Here is an 18972-nt window from a genome sequence, read left to right on the forward strand (position 1 = left end):
ATTTTCATAGGAATTGCATTAAATCTGTAGATTACTTTACCTAGTAGTGATACCTTAACAATATTAAGTCTTCCAGTCCATGAACATGAGATGTCATTCCCTTTATCTGTGCCTTCTTGGTTAAGTTTATTTCTAAGTATTTTATTCTTTTCAATACTGTTGCAAATGGAATTGTTTCCTTAATATCCCTCCTCTTCAGATTGTTCATTGTTTGGATATAGAAGCACAATGGATTTTTGTGTGTTGGTTTTGATGTTACAACTTTGCTGAATTTTTCAATTGTATTTTATTTATTTTTTTATTTTTTCGGTACGCGGGCCTCTCACTGTGGTGGCCTCTCCCGTTGCGGAGCACAGGCTCCAGACGCGCAGGCTCAGTGGCCATGGCTCACGGGCCTAGCCGCTCTGTGGCATGTGGGATCTTCCCGGACCGGGTCACGAACCCGTGTCCCCTGCATCGGCAGGCGGACTCTTAGCCTCTGCGCCACCAGGGAAGCCCTCAATTGTATTTTAAAAGCTCGAGAGTAAAAAAGTATATATTAGTACTGGGTAACAAATTTTTGCTTATGGAAAGACATGTTTCATAAACAGTAATTTTTTAATGTAATTCTATGGTGAATAAAATTGTGTAAGTTAAAGACATTTACAAGTCAAAAGGGTTCCATCATTAATCACATAAGCTCATTTCTCTTCTTTTGTTTTTTAAGCTCACTGAAACAGAAATCTGCTGCAATTCTATCCACTGTTTTCTCTTCTTCCTCAATTTTAAGTTGCATGAATAGATAAACCTATGTTGATGACAATAAGTAAATAAAAGAAATCTCTACTGCTTTTCAGAGTTAGAAAGGATGATATTTTCCTAAATTGTTGCTGAGGACTGAATGACAAATTTGATCCTCATCTGATTTTTTTTCATTCACTAGAGCAACTTCCCTGTTTTTGTGAAGTTTGTGACAGTGAATGCCAGATACAATCTTGTTTGCTCATCCGGAGTAACATAGGTTGTTTACAATTCATCTAAAGTTTATTGAATGTATGAGATGATCACTGCTATGAAGAGCCACAATCTGAAAGAAAAACAAAAAGGTAATGTGATTGTGTCTGTGGTGGAATACTTACTCACACAAGTAAGTTGCTCAGCCAACACAAGGGAGAAGACAGACAGACAAGAGCAGTGCATCTATCTCTTGGATTCATAAAGGCAAAATAGTCTTTCTGCTTTACTAGTTTTTTCAGCAAGTTGTGATCTCATGGATGACATCTTCAGAAAATTTTCTTGGAGACAGTGCATAGACAAAAGATTATACAGACTGAGTTATTAGGTTTCGCAAACACTGGATAAACTTTTGGGGTGTCATTTAAAACGGTAATCTATCTACCTCTCTGTTTAACAGAACTCCTACATGTCTTTTTGTAATCATTTTTTAGCAACATGTTAGCAATGAACAATCATCAAATGACCCTTCAAAAGTCAAGAGAAAAACTGAAAAATTAACATTGTTATAAATATGTGAGTGGGTGAATATTCAAAAGTTAATTTTTCTCATGTGCTAGACAACATAGAGCTCTCCCAGTGGATCTTCATAGCAGTGATGATTAAAACAAATCTAAGTGTATTAGTGTTATGAGACTATGGAAAATACTTGGAAAAATATCTTCCTGTTCTGAGTATAAATAAAAGACTTTGAAATGGCACTCTGTAGTTTGGCCGTAGCCACCAAACAATCCAGTAACTCAAAATATTCTTTAGTTTTTCCTTCTCATTTTTTTCTAGTTTTACTCTTAGAAAATAGGAAGGTATAGGTGGAACAGAAGAAATATCATTAGATCCATAATCGATACCAGATGATCCATAACCATTATAATGTTTCTCCCAGTAAGCCTATAGGCCATGCTGAGTGTTTCTTTAATTTACACTGGGCTTAGATAATAAAAAAAAAATTTTTTTTGTCTGCATGGTCTAAGATGGTGGCCACACCCACATGTGACTATGCTGAGTGCTTGAAATGTGGTTAGTGTAACTAGGAAATGGATTTTTTTTAATTAATAAACTTTATTGTTTAGAGCAGTTTTAGGTTCATGGCAGTATTGACTAGAAACTACAGAAAATTCCCATCTGACTCCCACATACACACCTTCCGCCACTATGAACATCCCACACCACTGTAATGATATGTTTGTGACAATTGATGAAACTACACTGATACATCATTAGCATCCAAAGTCAATATTTACATGAGGATTCGTGCTTGGTGGTGTACATTCTATGGGTTCTGACAAATGACATGTATTCCACCACTGTAGTATCGGACAGAATATTTTCCCTGCCCTAAAAATCCTCTGTGATCCTCCTGTTCATCCCTCCCTTTCCATTAACTCCTGGCAACCACTAATCTTTTTACTGTTTCCATAGTTTTGCCTGTTATTTCACTTAGTAATATACATTTACATTTTCCCCATGTCTTGATAGCTTTTTTTTTTTTTTAAGCTTTGAATAATATTCAGTTGTCTGGATGTACCACCATTTACCTATCCATCTACCTACTGAAGGATGCCTTGGTTACTTCCAAGTTTTGGAAATTATGAATAAAACTGCTGTAAACATCCATGTGCAAGTTCTTCTATTAACATAAGTTTCCAAAATATTTGGGTAAATACTGAGGAATGTGATTTCTGGATCTTACCGATAAGAGAATGTTTAGTTCTGCAAAAAATATGCCACATGTCTTCCAAAGTGGCTGTACCATTTTGCATTCCCACCAGCAATGAATGAGAGTTCCTGTTGCCTCAGATCTTTGCCAGTATTTGGTGCTGTCCGTTTTTTGGATCTAGGCCATTCGAATAGGTGTGCAGCAGTATCTCATTGCCATTTTAATCTGGAATTCCCTGAAGTCATATGATGTTTAACATCTTTTCATATGATTATTTGCCATCGATATACCTTCTACCTCCTTGGGGGAGGTGTCTTTTCAGCTCTTTTGCCCATTTTAAATATTGGGTTGTTTGTTTTCTTATTGTTGAATTTTAAGCGTTCTTTGTATATTTTAAACAGTCTTTTATTAGATGTGTCTTTTGCAAATATTTTCTCCCAGTCTCTGGCTTATCTTTTCATTCTCTTGATGTTATCAAGAGAAGAAGTTTTTAATTTAAATGAACTTCAGCTTGTCAGTGAGTTCGTTTGTGGATCATGTTTTTGATGTTGTATCTAAAAAGGCATTACCAAACCCAAGGTCATCTAGGTTTCACCTATATTATCTTCCAGTAGTTTTATAATTTTGTTTTTCATTTAAATCTGTGATTCATCTTGACTTAATTTTTATGAAAGTTCTGTGTATAGATTCATTATTTTTGCATGTGCACATCCAATAGTTCCAACACCATTTGTTTAAAAGACTTTGTTCCATTTTATTACTTTTGCTCTTCTGTCAAAGATCAGTTGACTATATTTATGTGGGTCTATTTCTGAGCTCTCTTCTCTGTTCCGTTGATCTGTTTGTCTATTCTTTTGCCAATACCACACTGTCTTAATTACTGTAGCTTTATGGTAAGTTTTGACGTTCTTCTCCAACTTTATTCTTCTCCTTCAATATTGTGTAGGCTATTCTGTGTCTTCTGCCTCTCCATATAAACTTTAGAATCAGTTTGTCAATATCCACAAAATAACTTGCTGGGATTTTAATTTTGATTTGGATTGCATTGAATCTGTAGATCAAGTTGTGAAGATCTGACATCTTGACAATATTGAGTCTTCCTATTCATAAACATGCAATCTCTCTCCATTCAGTTTTTCCTTGACATCTTCTGTTTGAGCTTTAGAGTTTTCCTCATATAGATCTTGCACATATTTGGTTAGATTTATACCTGAGTATTTCATTTTGGGTACTAATATAAATATATAAATGGTAATATATTTTTAATTCAAACTCCACTTGTTCATTCCTGGTAAATAGAAAAGCAATTGACTTTTGTATATTAACCTTGTATTCTGTAACCTTGATATAAGCATTTAATAGTTCCAGGAGCTTTGCTGTTGGTTCTTTTGGATTTTCTACATAGATGATCATGTCAAGTACAAATAAACACAGTCTTATTTTCACTTTCCCAATCTCTTTACCTTTTATTTCCTTTTCTTCTCTTACTGCATTTGCTAGGACTTCCAATACGATGTTGAAAAGCAGTGGTGGGAGGGGACATCCTTGCTTTGTGTCTGTTCTTATGGGAAAGCTTTGAGTTTCTCACCATTGAGTGAGAAGTTAGCTGTAAGCTTTTTATAGATGTTCATAGTGAATTTGAGGAAATTTCCCTCTATTCCTAGTTTACTGGGAGTTTTTATCATAAATGGGTGTTGAATTTTGTCAATGCTTTATACGCATCTATAGATAGGATCATGTGATTTTTCTTTAGCCTGTTGATATTGGAATGTAGATTACATTAATTGGTTTTTGAATGTTAAACCAGGCTTGTATATGCCTGGGGTGAATCCCACCTTTTTGCGGTATATAATTCTTCTTACACGTTGTTGGATTTGAGTTGCTAATATTTTGTTGAGGATTTTTACAACTCTGTTCATGAGAAATATTGCTCTCTATTTTTCTTTTCTTGTAATATCTCTGTCTGGTTTTGGTGTTAAGACAACTCTGGCCTCTTAGAATGAATTAGAAAGTATTTCCTTTGCTTCTTTCTTTGGGAAGAGACTGTAGAGAACTGACACAATTTCTTCATTAAATATTTGATAGAATTCACCAGTGAATACATCTGGGTCTAGTGCTTTGGAAGGTTGTTAATTATTGATTCTATTTCTTTAATAGAAATAGGCCTGTTCAGATGGTCTATTTCTTTTTGTGTTAGTTTTAGCAGATTGTGTCTTTCCAGGAATTTGTATATTTCATCTAGGTTATCAAATTTGTGGGCATAGAGTTATTCATAATATTCCTTTATTTTCCTTTTATTGTCCATGGATTTATTAGTGATGTCCCCTCTTTCATTTCTGGTATTGGTAATTTGTGTCTTCTGTCTTTATTTCTTAGTTAGCCTGGAAGAGGCTAATCTGTTTTATTGCTCTTTTCATGGAATCAACTTCTGGTTTTGTCGATTTTTCTCTATTGATTTCCTGTTTTCAATTTCATTGATTTCTGCTGTAATTTTTATTATTTCTTTTCTTCTTCTTTCTTTGGATTTAATTTGCTATTCTTCTTCTAGTTTCCTAAACTGGAAGCTTAGATTATTGATTTTAGATCTTTCTTTTTTTCTAACATATACATTGAATCATAAATTTCCCTCTATTCACTATGTTCACTGAATCCCACTAATTTTGATAAGTTGATTTTCATTTTCATCTAGGTCAAAATATTAATTTCTCCTGAGATTTCTTCTTGACTCATGTTATTTAGAACTGTGTTGTTTAATCTTCAGTATTTGGGGATGTTCCAGCTATTTTTCTGTCATAAATTTCTAGTTTAATTCCATTGCGATCTGAGATCAGACATTGTATGATTCCTATTCTTCTGAGTTTATTAAGCGTCATGGCTCAGAATGTGGTCTGTCTTAGTGAATGTTCCACGTGAGCTTGAGAAGAATGTGTGTTCTGCTGTGATTGGATGGAGTGGTCTGTAGATGTCAATTTTATCCAGCTGATTGACGGTCCAGCTCTTTAGTTCCACTTGGATCTTACTGATATTTTGCCTCCTGGATCTGTCCGTTTCTGAAAGAGGCGCGCTAAAGTCTCCAGCTATAATGGATCCATCTAGTTCTTCTTCCAGTTTTATCAGTTTTTGCCTCATGTATTTTGACATGCTGTTGTTAGGTGCATACACATTAAGGATTGTTACGTCTTCTTGGAGCATTGACTCTTTTTTCCTTATCTAATGCCCATCTTTTTCCCTGATAACTTTCCTTGCTCTGAAGTCTGGAAGCTTGACGGCATTTTTCTCCAATATTCACTGTGAGAACCTGGTAGAGCTCCTCTCAGTAAAATTCACAAAAGTGTGTGGGTGGAAGGCCTCCTTAAGACTGGTTCCCCCTGAAGCTTTTAACGCTTAGGCTTGTCTACACTCAGCCTCTAACGATCCATCACTTACAGCTCCAGTTTCCCTACCCTGGCGCTGGTTCCTACAAAAGTTCCTGCTTGTGGTTTCTGCTACAGTAAATTGTGATTCTCTCTCTGTGTCTTCTTGTCTTTCAATATGTAGGCCAGCAGTTTACCCTGTGACCTCACTTCTCTGACATATCTAAGAAGGCTGGTTAACCTTTGAGGTTGTTCAGTTTTTCGCTTGTTAGGATGAATTGGTGACTTGTAATCTCCTTACATGCCATACCAGAATCCAGAAGTCTTCGATATTCAACTGTCGACGGGAAAAAAAAAGCACAACGTGAGAGCTGTGAGTTAAGTTTTATTGGGGCAAAATGAGGACTATAGCCCGGGAGACAGCATTTCAGATAGCTCTGAGAAACTGCTTCAGAGAGGTGGGGGGGAAGGTCAGTATATATGTGGTTTTAGTGAAGGGGGAGTCCATGCAATCAAGCACATATTTTTTGCAGAAGGTTTCTGCTAATCTCATGATTAGCTAGTCATGAGGAGCAGATGTCAGCATGAAGGATTTTAGTGTTTTTTCTAGATATGAGGAGATGCAAGATTTGGGCTCATAAAATCATCTCCTGAAAATATCTAATTATCTGAGGACCTGTTGTGCCAGTTTTCTCCAGAGCACAGAGCACCTCATTTCTGATCTCCACCCTGAACTCCTTTCAGGAGGTGTAGAAGGTCAGCAGCCGCATCGGCTCATAATTTAATCCTTAGAGGTAGCTGGCAAGTGCCAATTTGTAGGTGACACAACTATTAAGTGTACAGTTGCACATGCAAACAGATCATTGCAGATTTGCCAACCAAATGGTGACTTCCATTAACAAGTTTCCATTTTGTTCTTAGAAGTGACCCTTCTGCAAGGACAAAATTAAGCCATTTACAAATGTGACAGACCAACCCATTGCATGTGTGCCCCTAAAGAGTTTAAACATTATTAGGACACCCTACAAAAAGGCTTCTGAGGTTTTTTTCCTCATCATGTTTCTTAGGAATAAGCATGGTTCTTCTTACCAAAGGCAAATACATACCCGACTCAGTGTGCACGATGGGTCTTAAGGTCCCTCTGAAAAGAAGGTGGCACAAACCAGTTGTTAGTTGTGCTTCATGAATGGAGAAACATATCATTTCTCTTGAAAGTTGGTGACGCCAAAAGCTATGGATTCCTGAGAGGGGAAGAATATTTGCATTGCAATTTTACCTTCATAAGGGATATCGCCAAGTGTCTTCCACAAATGAATGTTGAACTTCTATATTTGAATTGTACATTGTTAATAATGAAAGGCCTTTGAAATTTTTAGTGTATTACATCAATAGAAATATGGGACACTGAGATTTCTTTTTTAGCATGTACATTTGTGAACCGTAATGAAGGTAAATGTTGCAAAATCCAGTAATTGATGTTTAATGACACCAACAAGGAAGCGTTTTCAGAATACCAGTGGAAATGGACAGAGATGTCTTTGTATGGCCTGGGAGTGCGAACCTTAGATGTACAAGAAGGAGAGACAGAATCTTAGTTTCAGAGGATATTTTAAAGACCACCCTTTTTTTGTGACAAGTCCTCCCTAGTATCTAATTACTACATGGTACATGATATTAGTATTTATCCACTTTCCTTCCTGATGTGTTCTAGCTTCTCTGTGAACATTCATTTTAAAGCTTCAGTTTGACTAAGGATACAATTATCGGGATGGACTCAAGTGTAAAACACTTATTTACTATCACTTTCTAAAATGTTCAGAAATCCTAGTCAGCAGTTGACCATCATAACTACCTCTGAATTAGTTAATAGAACTTGCAAGGACAATTATCTGTAGAAAAATCACCGTCAATATGTGGGCTTTGCGCATCTCAGGGAATTTCTTTCCTGTGCCTGATTGAAAATTTAAAAAAAGAACTTAGTGGTATGTTAAAGAGTTGCATCTGAGTTCAAGATTATTTTCCAGAAAATTACAACACCTTGACTATCATATCTTGACATTCACTGATCTGACTTGAGGAACTTGCCAAGCATGGAGGTTAAAAAGGAAGGACTTTGTACTTCAAGGTTTCCGAATATCTGGAAGAAATCGAAAGAACATTTCTCCTAGTGCTATCTCTGGGCACGGCTGTTTTACTAACATTTCTCATCTTTTTTCTCTACATTTTACTTCAGTGTTAACACACTCTATCCATCATTTCACCCCTCTGGTCTTAGGTTATAAATCAACATCTGTAAAACTGTTCAATAACAGAATTTAATTGCCCTGGAGGAAAAGGGGTCTTTTCTCACTCGAAAGCCAGGGAAAATGGTGGCATTTAACCTCTTGCTGGGCATTTTAAAAAGAGGAAAAGAACAATAAATGCTCTTGAAAATTAATTCAAATGGACCTTTATTTTCCTTCAAAATTTGCTGACTGAAATTATTTTAAAAATGTGAGTAGGACTTCCCTGGTGGCGCAGTGGTTAAGAATCCACCTGCCAATGCAGGGGACACGGGTTCAGGCACTGGTCCAGGAAGATCCCACATGTTGTGGAGCAATGAAGCCTGTGTGCCACAACTACTGAGCCTGCGCTCTAGAGCCCGCGAGCCACAACTACTGAGCCTGAGTGCCTAGAGCCTGTGCTCCTCAACAAGAGAAGCCACCGCAACGAGAAGCTCGCACACAATGAAGAGGAGCCCCCGCTCGCCGCAACTAGAGAAAGCCCACATGCAGCAATGAAGACCCAACGCAGCCAAAAATAAATAAATAAAATATAAATAATTTTTTTTTTAAATGTGGGTAGATTTGGAGCAAGTGAAATACTGTGATCAGATGTGGTCTGAGCCTTGGCATTTTATGTTTGTATCTTTTGGAAAGACTTTCTGCAGAACTCTCTGGTATTTTGGTATGTACCCAAGAGATATTACGGTTCACATATCATCCACAGTCATCCAAAAGAGGGCCAAGTATTGTCTCAAAAGCAAGCTTAGCTGGGTTTTCTTACCAAACCACGTGGACATGGGAAGTTCAGACAGGCCACCCAAATTGAGATCAAAGCTTCCATATCAGGGTGAGAATCTCCTTAAAGGGTTTTGAAATGTTGATTTTCATTGTTTGTCTGTTTCTATAGGTGTACAAAGTTAGTCTGTTATAGCTTTTTTTCCAGTGCATATCGTCTGCCTTAAAAACAGAATCCGTAATGTGATGTCTTTTATGACGAAGGCAGTGTGATATCTGTATATTCTACTATGTATTTTTATCACATGCAATGGCTAGTTTATGCCTAATGGGACATTTTTAGTGTTTGCATTTTCTATTTTTTTCTAATTAGTTAGAAATGTATTGGCCATAATAGACAGAGGTGAATTTCAGATAGAAAGCTGGTCTTTGTAGGTGTTTGTATATCCTCTACAATAATGAGATGACCTGGCTCCTTGTCTTGGTTCTGACATCATGTCTGTGTGCCTTTGGATAAGTCATCATCCTCCTTGAGCCAGTGTTTCCTCATAACTGAAAGGAGTTAATAATTTTACCTCTTACAGGGTTATGAGGAGTAAACAGGAGAGGGGGAAAGATATAAGAAAGGGCATGATAAAATGGATGTAAATGAAAGCAAATGTCACATAAGACCTTCTGCCAGGGCATCCTGAAAGGCCTCGAGGGAAAGGTGAGCTGCTAGAAGGTACCCCTGAATGGATGGCACATTATCACAGAGCCAATTATTTTGATTAAAAAAAAAAAAGCAAGGGATACCATTTGCAGCAATATGGATGGACCTAGAGATTACCATACGAAGTGAAGTAAGCCAGACAAAGAAAGACAAATACCATATGATACGACTTATATGTGGGATCTAAAAAAATGATACAAAGGAGCTTATTTACGAAACAGAAAGAGACTCACAGATACAGAAAACAAACTTACGGTTACCAACCGGGAAAGGGAGGTGGTGGGAGGGATAAATTAGGAGTTCGGGATTAACATGTACACACGACTATATATAAAATAGATAATCAACAGGGCCTACTGCATAGCACAGGGAACCCTACTCAATATTTTGTAATAACCTATAAGGGAAAAGAATCTGAAAAGGTATATATATACCGGATGCTCCCATACAGGCATGAAAAACTACGTCAGCCTGTTCTCCACTGCCATACATCTAAAGCCCTTGCATACTTTTTACGTTTGACCTTTCTCTTGCTAGGTAAAAGAACCCAGGAGTTCTCAATCAGAGGCGGTTTTTAGCCCCCACGGGACATTTGACAATGTCTGGAGACATTCTTGGTTGTCATGACTAGGGGCAGACGTACAACTGACGTCTAGTGGATAGAAATCAGGGATGCTGCTAAACATCCTTCAGTACACAGGAGAACTCCCACAACAGAGAATCCTCTAGCCCCAAACGTCAGCAGTGCCAAGGCGGAGTTCAGTCTCCAACCCATGTTGACCTGAGCCTGTGCGCCAATAGAAATGACTGTCATGAGAGAGATATACTCGCTCTGACCTTCTCAGGGTGAGGGATTCGAAAGAATGTGAGACAAACACAGTGAGGCATTTCACACAGATGCTTGAGTGAACGTTTCCCTCTAAATGGCGTACGGCATTTCACAAACATAAAGCGGTTGCCATTTCTCTCTCCGAGAATAAAATATAGCCTTAGGAGATGATGCCTTTATTGTTCCAAAGGTCAGGAAGACCTCGGTCATCATTTTGAAAAGAAACAAGTATGTGCTTCGTAATAGCCAGTGAATTTAGCAACTTCATAAACCCAACAGAACGATCAAAAATGATACCTTTCATTTATTATCTATTGCACATTGAAGCATTTTCCAAAAATAAAAATAAGTTGGGTTTGCTTTCCGTTGATAGGTCTGTCATTTTAAGATTTCTGGTATCACTAAGATCCTTCTAACCAAATCAAATGGCTTAATTTATCTAATGTTTTAGAATTTTGGTAAGAGTAGGTATTAAACATTTTGTAACTGTTTGGGGAATTTGAAAGGTTATTAAGTTCTGAATAACAGAGTCTCTCATGTTTTCCCACCAAACTTTTCCCAGCAGTGAATATATCTGGATCTTATTCTGGTTTTTTATTCTTTTTTTAGCTTCCTGAAATGACTCATGTTCAAACACAGCGACCGTGGTTGATGTTTCTCCTGCAGAACTTTGGACTGACCCTAGGTTGGCTTTCCCTCTTACTCTTGGCTATATATGAACAAAATATTAAAATATAAGTTGAGTCTCAAAATCCTTCAAAAATCAATTTCAATGGCATCATTTTGTTTCTTTTGTTGTATTCTACAGTGATTTATAAATTAAATATTTTTATCTTAGGTGAAGTGTGTCTTTTAGTTCATTAACTTATTGATTTTATAATGCAATTTTGTTTCTATAGTGTATAAATGTCAGGTTGTACTTAATTGAATTTTTGTTGTTAGTTTCCAACACTGTGATGGAACTCACACCTTTTTAGTAACTCATACGCTCTAAATTAATTCTAGTAAACTTCCAAAAAATATTTTTTCCCTAGTAAAGGATGTTTGTTTGTAGTATTTGAAGTGGACAAACGTCTGTTGGGTTAAAATCTGCTGTAACTTCTTTGATGTCAATAATATATTTTTTGTGTGTATGTGAGATTAGAAACCATAAGCAAACTAAATTACAAACAAATGTAATAAAGTCTTGTTTTAATGTGATGGCTTGTATTACCTTCTGTTACTGGATGTCAGATTCTGAATCAACGCTAAAAAAAAAAAACAATATAGAATAGTTCACCTGAAAGTGTGACCCACTGGCTAAGAAATGCTCATAAATGAGCAAACTTGGGAATTTTAAAGGCTACTGTGTCAGCACTCTTCTCTATAAGCAGCAAAGGAAATCTGTTCTCGGCAAAGAGAACTGGAAACAAAAGGTGAAATTCAAACAATTTTAACATAAAACTTGAGTCGGGCAGTAGATGTAATGCGTAAAGTGTCACAGATTTAACAGAGTGTGTTGATGAGAATAATATTACTAAGTGAAACATATTTTTATGCTCTTTCTGAGGAAATATAGAACCCTAAACATTATTTAAGTAGGTAAGGTCATGAAATGTACAAGCAACATTCCTGATAACCTAGCAAAATCATTAAAATAGAAAATAACTCTGGCTTTAGTCATTTTTCTTGGAAAACAGATGCCTACTATTTTTCTTATTTTTTAATGAGATATCTTGACAAGGGAAAAAAGCCCATTTTATTGCCAGAATGACTCATGGCGCTGCATCAAATACATCTACTTCCTCACTTACCAGTAGAGAGTCTTTGCCACGTGCACCCAAACACAATCTTCTTCAACCTTTCTTTGATTTCAGAATGAGGGGGGTTTCTCCTTCAGTTGTCGTTAGAGCTTCATTTAAGGGAGTATCATGACGTAATGCAATAGTGCTCTGGCGTCGGCAGACATTAGGACCGATGGAGGGTGTTTCCCAGGGTAGACTGCTGGGCTTCATCCCTAGAGTTTCTGAGGCTGTACGTCTGCGGTGGGGCTTGATTTTGAACTGCTTGCAGGTGATGCTGAGACTGCTGGTTGGATGCCCCGCCCCCCGCCCGAGCTTCACTGGCGTGATGGAGACCAGACACACCTGGCGTCAGGAAGGAGCAGGCGCACGACTCTTGCCCCATTAAGTTGATTAACGCCCGACAAGCCTCACACTAGACCTGAGTTCCTAGGTTGAAGGCCCCTGCTCTTTCCACCTTGCCTGTGAGCGTCGGTTCGGCCGCGGGAGTTACCGGATGAAGAGTTCGCAGGTAGCACTTTTATTCATCTCTGCCTTGAAAGGTAAGCGGCCCCGACACGTAGAGCTTTGTCGTCCTTTTATTGGAGGATAATATGTCGCTGAACAAAACCGCTTTGTACAGGCCGACGTGGTGTGGAGGTTACGCAAAAGAAGCACCTGGAACCAACCGTGTTTGGGTTTCTATGAGCACGTTCTGATTTGGGCGTGAAGCCTTAACTTAAGCCAGTTTAGGTAGAAAAACTCTGATGGATGAGTTTGTTCCCGGTTCAAGTTTAGAGTAGTTTGGGGCTTGGCTAAATTAAACATCTTTTTTTTTTTTTTTTTTTTTGCGGTACTCGGGCCTCTCACTGCTGTGGCCTCTCCCATTGCGGAGCACGGGCTCTGGACACGCAGGCTCAGCGGCCATGGCTCACGGGCCCAGCCGCTCCGCGGCATGTGGGATCTTCCCGGACCGGGACACGAACCCGTGTCCCCTGCATTGGCAGGCAGACTCTCAACCACTGCGCCGCCAGGGAAGCCCCTAAATTAAACATCTTGATGTGAGCTACTCTGTAACCTTCAAGTTGGAGTGGGCTTAATTTCTTTTTAAATTTTATTGAAGTCTAGTTGGGTTACAATGTTGTATTAATTTCTGCTGCACAGCAAAGTGACTCAGTTACACATATATATCTTTTTCATATTCTTTTCCATGACGGTTTATCACAGGGTATTGAGTATAGTTCCCTGTGCTGTACAGTAGGACCTTGTTGTTTACCCATCCTATAGACACTCGTTTGCATCTGCTCATCTAGGGTGGGTTTAATTTGACGTTGGATGAGGTGGTGCCGAGGATGTAGAGGGATTAACAGGAGTCAGCTGTCGGGAGGATTTGGAGGGACATTTTCAGTGAGTATTTTGCAACCCAACACCAGTGTGCTCTGGTTGTAAGCAAAGACCTGGCCATCAGAGGTCATCTGCGAGGGTCATCCTAAGCATAGGATGTAGTGGCTCCTGAGGGTACCTTTCTGGGTTGGCCATCCCTCCCCCCATGCTACCTTATACCTGGCTCTGTGTTAATCCTTATCAGCAACCCGATAGCTTGAGCTGGACCTCCAGCCTCAAGCAATCTTAAAAATTGATAGAAATTCTCTTCTCCTCAAAATTGAGTGGCAATGATAAAAATAGTATGACGACTTTTTGCCTTCTAAATATGGACAGAGTCTAAACTTGGGGTGGCTGACCATGGTCATCCTCTCAGTCATGTAAGTTATTTGTTACTCACTGAGCTTTGGGGTAAATGGTGTTTTCCTTGAAACCAGATTTCACAATAACGTTAGGAGTATTTCTGTTTAGTAGGCCTAAATTTAGGATTCCACTGTATTTCTACTCGCTGATTGATTTGTTTTTTAGTCACTGAACTAGAAATGCTCCCGGAGGAATAAAAACCAAGGAGCAGGTCATATAGAAATCTTACTTGAACATCCATCACCCACTGACAGGGCCCTCTTTAGGGAAAGGAGAATTGGTATCATGTTACTGTGAGGCAGAATTCAGGGCCTGGGAAGGTGGTTCCAATGCCACGTGCTGACCAGGACCAGGGTGTACATAAATATGGCCATAAATCACAGCCATGATCACCCCTCCGCCACCCCTTCCAGAAGCCAGACTTTGGAGATGCCACCGTGCCTCTCTCTGTAAGACGCCCCTCTCAGGATACTGCACCTTTTTTTTTTTTTTTTCTTTTTTGCGGTACGGTGTTGTGGTCTCTCCCGTTGCGGAGCACAGGCTCAGGACGCGCAGGCTCAGCGGCCGTGGCTCCTGGGCCCAGTCGCTCTGCGGCTGTGGGATCTTCCCAGCCCGGGGCACGAACCCACGTTCCCTGCATCGGCAGGTGGACTCTCAACCACTGCGCCAGCAGGCGAGCCCGATACTGCACTTTGACAACTTCCTTTCCTCTTCGAAGCTGGAGGGGAAGGGTTGGATTGTGATGATGCTGGTTGCTAGGGTAGACTGGACCGATCAGGTTGGGGCTCTTGTGTGCATTAAGAATTCAGGCGCTAAACTGGAATCCCAGCAATGCCACTTAATAAACTTGGAACTTCTTTGAGCAATTTTTATTTCTGTAAAATAGGGCTAAAAATAGACCCTGCCTTGTGAGATTGTGGTGGGGTCAGTATGAGATGCTTACTGTTCCTGAAGCACAGTGCCTGGAGAATACTGAAGGCTCGATAAATATTAAATCAACATCGTCATCACCACCATCATCATCAGTATCCCGTTCTTTTATCACATTTTCACAGTTTACCTCTTGGGGCTGTACCTCGGCTCATGGAAATGTCTTTCCTTGGTAGGGAATGGAGATCAAACCTTTTTATGTCTTTACAATCTTCTACTCAAGCCTCCAAACCAGTCACTCAAATATTTCCTTACTGTTTTTTCACCTTGACTCACCTCCAGAGCCGGAGAGATGGTGGGGGCCCTCTGGTTGACCCCAGTCTGCCATCTCCTCTGGGAAACCTCCCTCCAAGTGTCATAATGCTTACACCCAGCGTGAGCCCCTCTCTCTTATTCTTTATCTTATTTATTTATTCTTGTTGCCCAGAGGCACTCACTTTATTTTATTTTAAACTTTTAATTTTATATGGAGCATAGTTGATTAACACTGTTGTGTTAGTTTCAGGTGTACAGCAAAGTGATTCAGTTATACATATACATGTATCCATTCTTTTTCAAATTTGTTTCCCATTTAGTTGTTACATAACATGGAGCAGAGTTCTCTGTGCTATGCAGCAGGTCCTTGTTGGTTTTCTATCTTATATATAGTAGTATGTATATGTCAATCCCGAACTCCCTGACTATAAGCAAAACCTATTATGTTCCACCTGATCACACTTCTAAGGATCTGGAGGTTGAATAAGGGAAGCTGATGGAGAGGAACCTGTCTGAGGTCATGGCTATGGTCACAACTTGATTTCAATTCAGAGCCCAAAGGAGTTCAGCCCACTGCCCCTGTTGCCCATGTACCTGTTGCACCTGCTGCTGAGGGAATGCGACCAGCTCTGAAAAGAGTCCAGGGTCCATGAGGTGTCACCCTCGGGAGTGCTGGCTTGTTCAAACAGGGCAGGTGCCCTCCAGCTGGAGGTACACATAGCTGCCCTGGACAGCGGGGGCACCATGGACAGCGGCGCCAACTCGCCCAGTGGATGTTCCTACCTGCCCTAGCACCCGTGTGTGGGGCAATGAGCCCCCCATGGTCAAGCTTTTACCTCCATAGGCGCATCTCAAAACCCACTGGAAATCATAGGAAGTTTGAGAAGCCAAAGAGAGTTTTCCAAATCCAAAGTGATCTAACCCCATGTGAAGGGCCTGTGAAATGTACTTGCACACCTGCCCTCCCCCTACCACAACATTCATGTCTCAGAGACAGACTTTATCATACGGACCTTCCCCCCACCTCACAGCCCATCCCCCCCACCACTGCTTAACCCGCTTTGCAAAGCCTCTTGCTTCTCAGAGGCTTTCTTTCTTTGTATGATAAATCCCTCCATCTCCCTAGTCATATTGACCAGTATAAAAAGAGGAAGATCTTCCTCTTCCCCTGCCCACAGAGACAGGTGCTGCCAGCTGGGACCCACCCATGCTCTCACCAATTCCCACCCCTACCCTTGACTTTACACAAAATTTTGGAAAGTATCCAGGATTTCTGGTTTATGGATTAGTTTTGTTTCACAATCTCAGTATTTCCCTTAAATAGCTATGCAGAGTGCCCCTAGACTCAGCCCACAGCATCCCAGCATGCTGGTGCAAGAACCAACCTCAGAGATTTAATTCAACTCTTTGATTTTATAATGGTAATGTAATAGCAAATCTTTTTATAGTGCTTCCGAGGTGCCAGATACTATTAAAGGTGCTTTATAAGATTCATTTAATTCTCTTAAGAAGCCTGGAAGTATAGGCGAAACACTCTTTTCATCCCCCCTTTTACAGATGAAGAAACTGAGGCCCAGAGGGGTCAGTTAACTTGCCCAAGGTTCAGAGCTAAGGCAGGCTGGCTCCAGCATCTGTGACCTCAATCCCTGCAACACACAGCCTCTATAGAGAAGAAGTTGAGGTTTGGAGAGTCTAAATGACAGCCCAAGCTCTTACCTCTGTAAAGGCGTTGACCAAGGACTCAGCTCGAGATCTCAGATTTCTGGTCCAGCAATCTTAACAATTTTTACCATCCTCTCTGGTCCCAGTCAGCCCTTCTCCTCTCTAAGGTCTCAGTCATTTAAGGTGGCTTTGCTTATTCTTGTTCATGTTAATTTCTTCCCATGAGGATCTACAGTCTATGCAGCATGGTTTTTTTTTTCATGGAAGTTATGATTTTCATACAACTTAACATCATTTAACAAATGAATTCTTTAAGTTCTAAAATTCCGAAAGGTTTCTAGGCTTAAGGATTTTTTTGTTAAAATATAATTATTACATTATTAGTTTCTGGTGTACAACAGAGGGATTCAATGTTTGTGCCTATTGCTAAGCAATCTGCCACAACAGGTCGAGTTAGCATCCATCACCGCAGTAGTTACAACCCCTTTATTTCTTGTGATGAGAACTTTTAGGATCTACTCTCTTAGCAAGTTTCAAGCACACAGGACAGTATCATTAACTATAGTCACCATGCTGTACTACGTCCCATAACTTATTTATTTTATAACTAAACGTTTGACACCCTTTGCCTATTTTGCCCACCCCTTACCCCCCGCCTCTGGCAACCACTAATCTGTTCTCTGTATCTATGAGCTCATTGTTTTGGTTTTGGTTTTTAGATTTCACATATAAATGAGATCATATGGTACTTATATTTCTCTGTCTGACCTCTTTCATTTAGTGTACTGCCCTCAAAGTCAGTCCATTTTATTGCAAATGGCAATATTTCATTCTTTTTTATGGCTGAATATATTTCATTGTACATAGGTGTATATATATATATATATATATATATATATCACATCTTCGTTATCCATTCGTCCATCAGGGACACTTAGGTTGCCTCCATATCTTTGGTATTGTAAACAGGGCTGCAGCGAACATGAGTGCAGAGATATCTTTTTTAAAAAAATAAATTATTTATTTATTTTGGCTGCGTTGGGTCTTCGTTGCTGCATGCGGGCTTTCTCTAGTTGCATCAGAGGGGGCTACTCTTTGTTGCAGTGTATGGGCTTCTCATTGCGGTGGCTTCTCTTGTTGTGGAGCACAGGCTCTAGGCACGTGGGCTTCAGTAGACGTGGCACGCGAGCTCAGGAGTTGTGGCTCATGGGGTGTAGAGCGCAGGCTCAGCAGTTGTGGTGCACGGGCTTAGTTGCTCTGCGGCATCTTTCCGGACCAGGGCTCGAACATGTGTCCCCTGAGGCGGATTCTTAACCACTGTGCCACCAGGGATGTCCCTAGACATCTTTTTAAGTTAGTGTTTTTGTTGCCTTCAGATAAATACCAGAAGTGGAATCTTGGATCATATGGTAGTGATGTTTGAAGAATCTCCATACTGTTTTCCACAGTGACTGTACCAATTGACCTTCCAGCCAGCAGTGCACAATGATTCCCTTTTCTCCACATTCTCACCAACACTTGTCATTTTTAAAAAATAATAGCCATTCTAACAGATGTAAGGTGATATCTCATTATGGTTTTGATTTGCATTTCCCTGATAAATAGTGATATTGAGCACCTTTTCATATACCTGTTGGCCATCTATATGTCTTCTTTGGGAAAATGTCTAATCATATCCTTTATTAGATATATGATTTGCAAATATTTTCTCTCATTTGGCAGGTTCACTTTCATTTTGTTGATAGTTTCCTTTGCTGTGCAGAAGCTTTTTAGTTTGATGTAGTTCCACTTGTTTATTTTTGCTTTTGTTGCCTTTGCTTTTTGTGTCAAATCCAAAAAATCATCACTAAGACTGATGTCAAAGAGCTTATTGCCTACGTTTTCTTCTAGGAGTTTTATGGTTTCAGGACTTACATTCAAGGTTTTAATCCATTTTGAGTTAATTTTTGTGTATTTTGTAAGATAGTGGTCCAGTTTCATTCTTTTACATGTGGTGGTCCAGTTTTCCCAGACTGTTTATTCAAGAGACTGTCCTTTCCCCATTGTATATTCTTGGCTTTTTTATCATAAATTAAT

General features: G+C 39.5%; 1 protein-coding gene across 3 annotated transcripts in view; it reads left to right on the forward strand.

Moving 5' to 3' along the window:
- SLC39A12 (solute carrier family 39 member 12) overlaps window positions 1–11281 on the forward strand; it is a gene marked incomplete at both ends in the record, with an annotated part of 67063 nt that extends 55782 nt beyond the window's left edge. For all 3 annotated transcript variants that reach the window (XM_082649610.1, XM_082649611.1, XM_082649612.1), the window contains one exon: window positions 11153–11281. In XM_082649610.1, the coding sequence (XP_082505736.1) occupies window positions 11153–11281 (129 nt within the window). The remainder of the gene's footprint in view (window positions 1–11152) is intronic.
- Window positions 11282–18972: the final 7691 nt, after the last annotated feature.

The sequence above is a fragment of the Grampus griseus genome, assembly GCF_964374135.1.
Source record: "Grampus griseus genome assembly, chromosome: 2".
Lineage (NCBI taxonomy): Eukaryota > Metazoa > Chordata > Mammalia > Artiodactyla > Delphinidae > Grampus > Grampus griseus.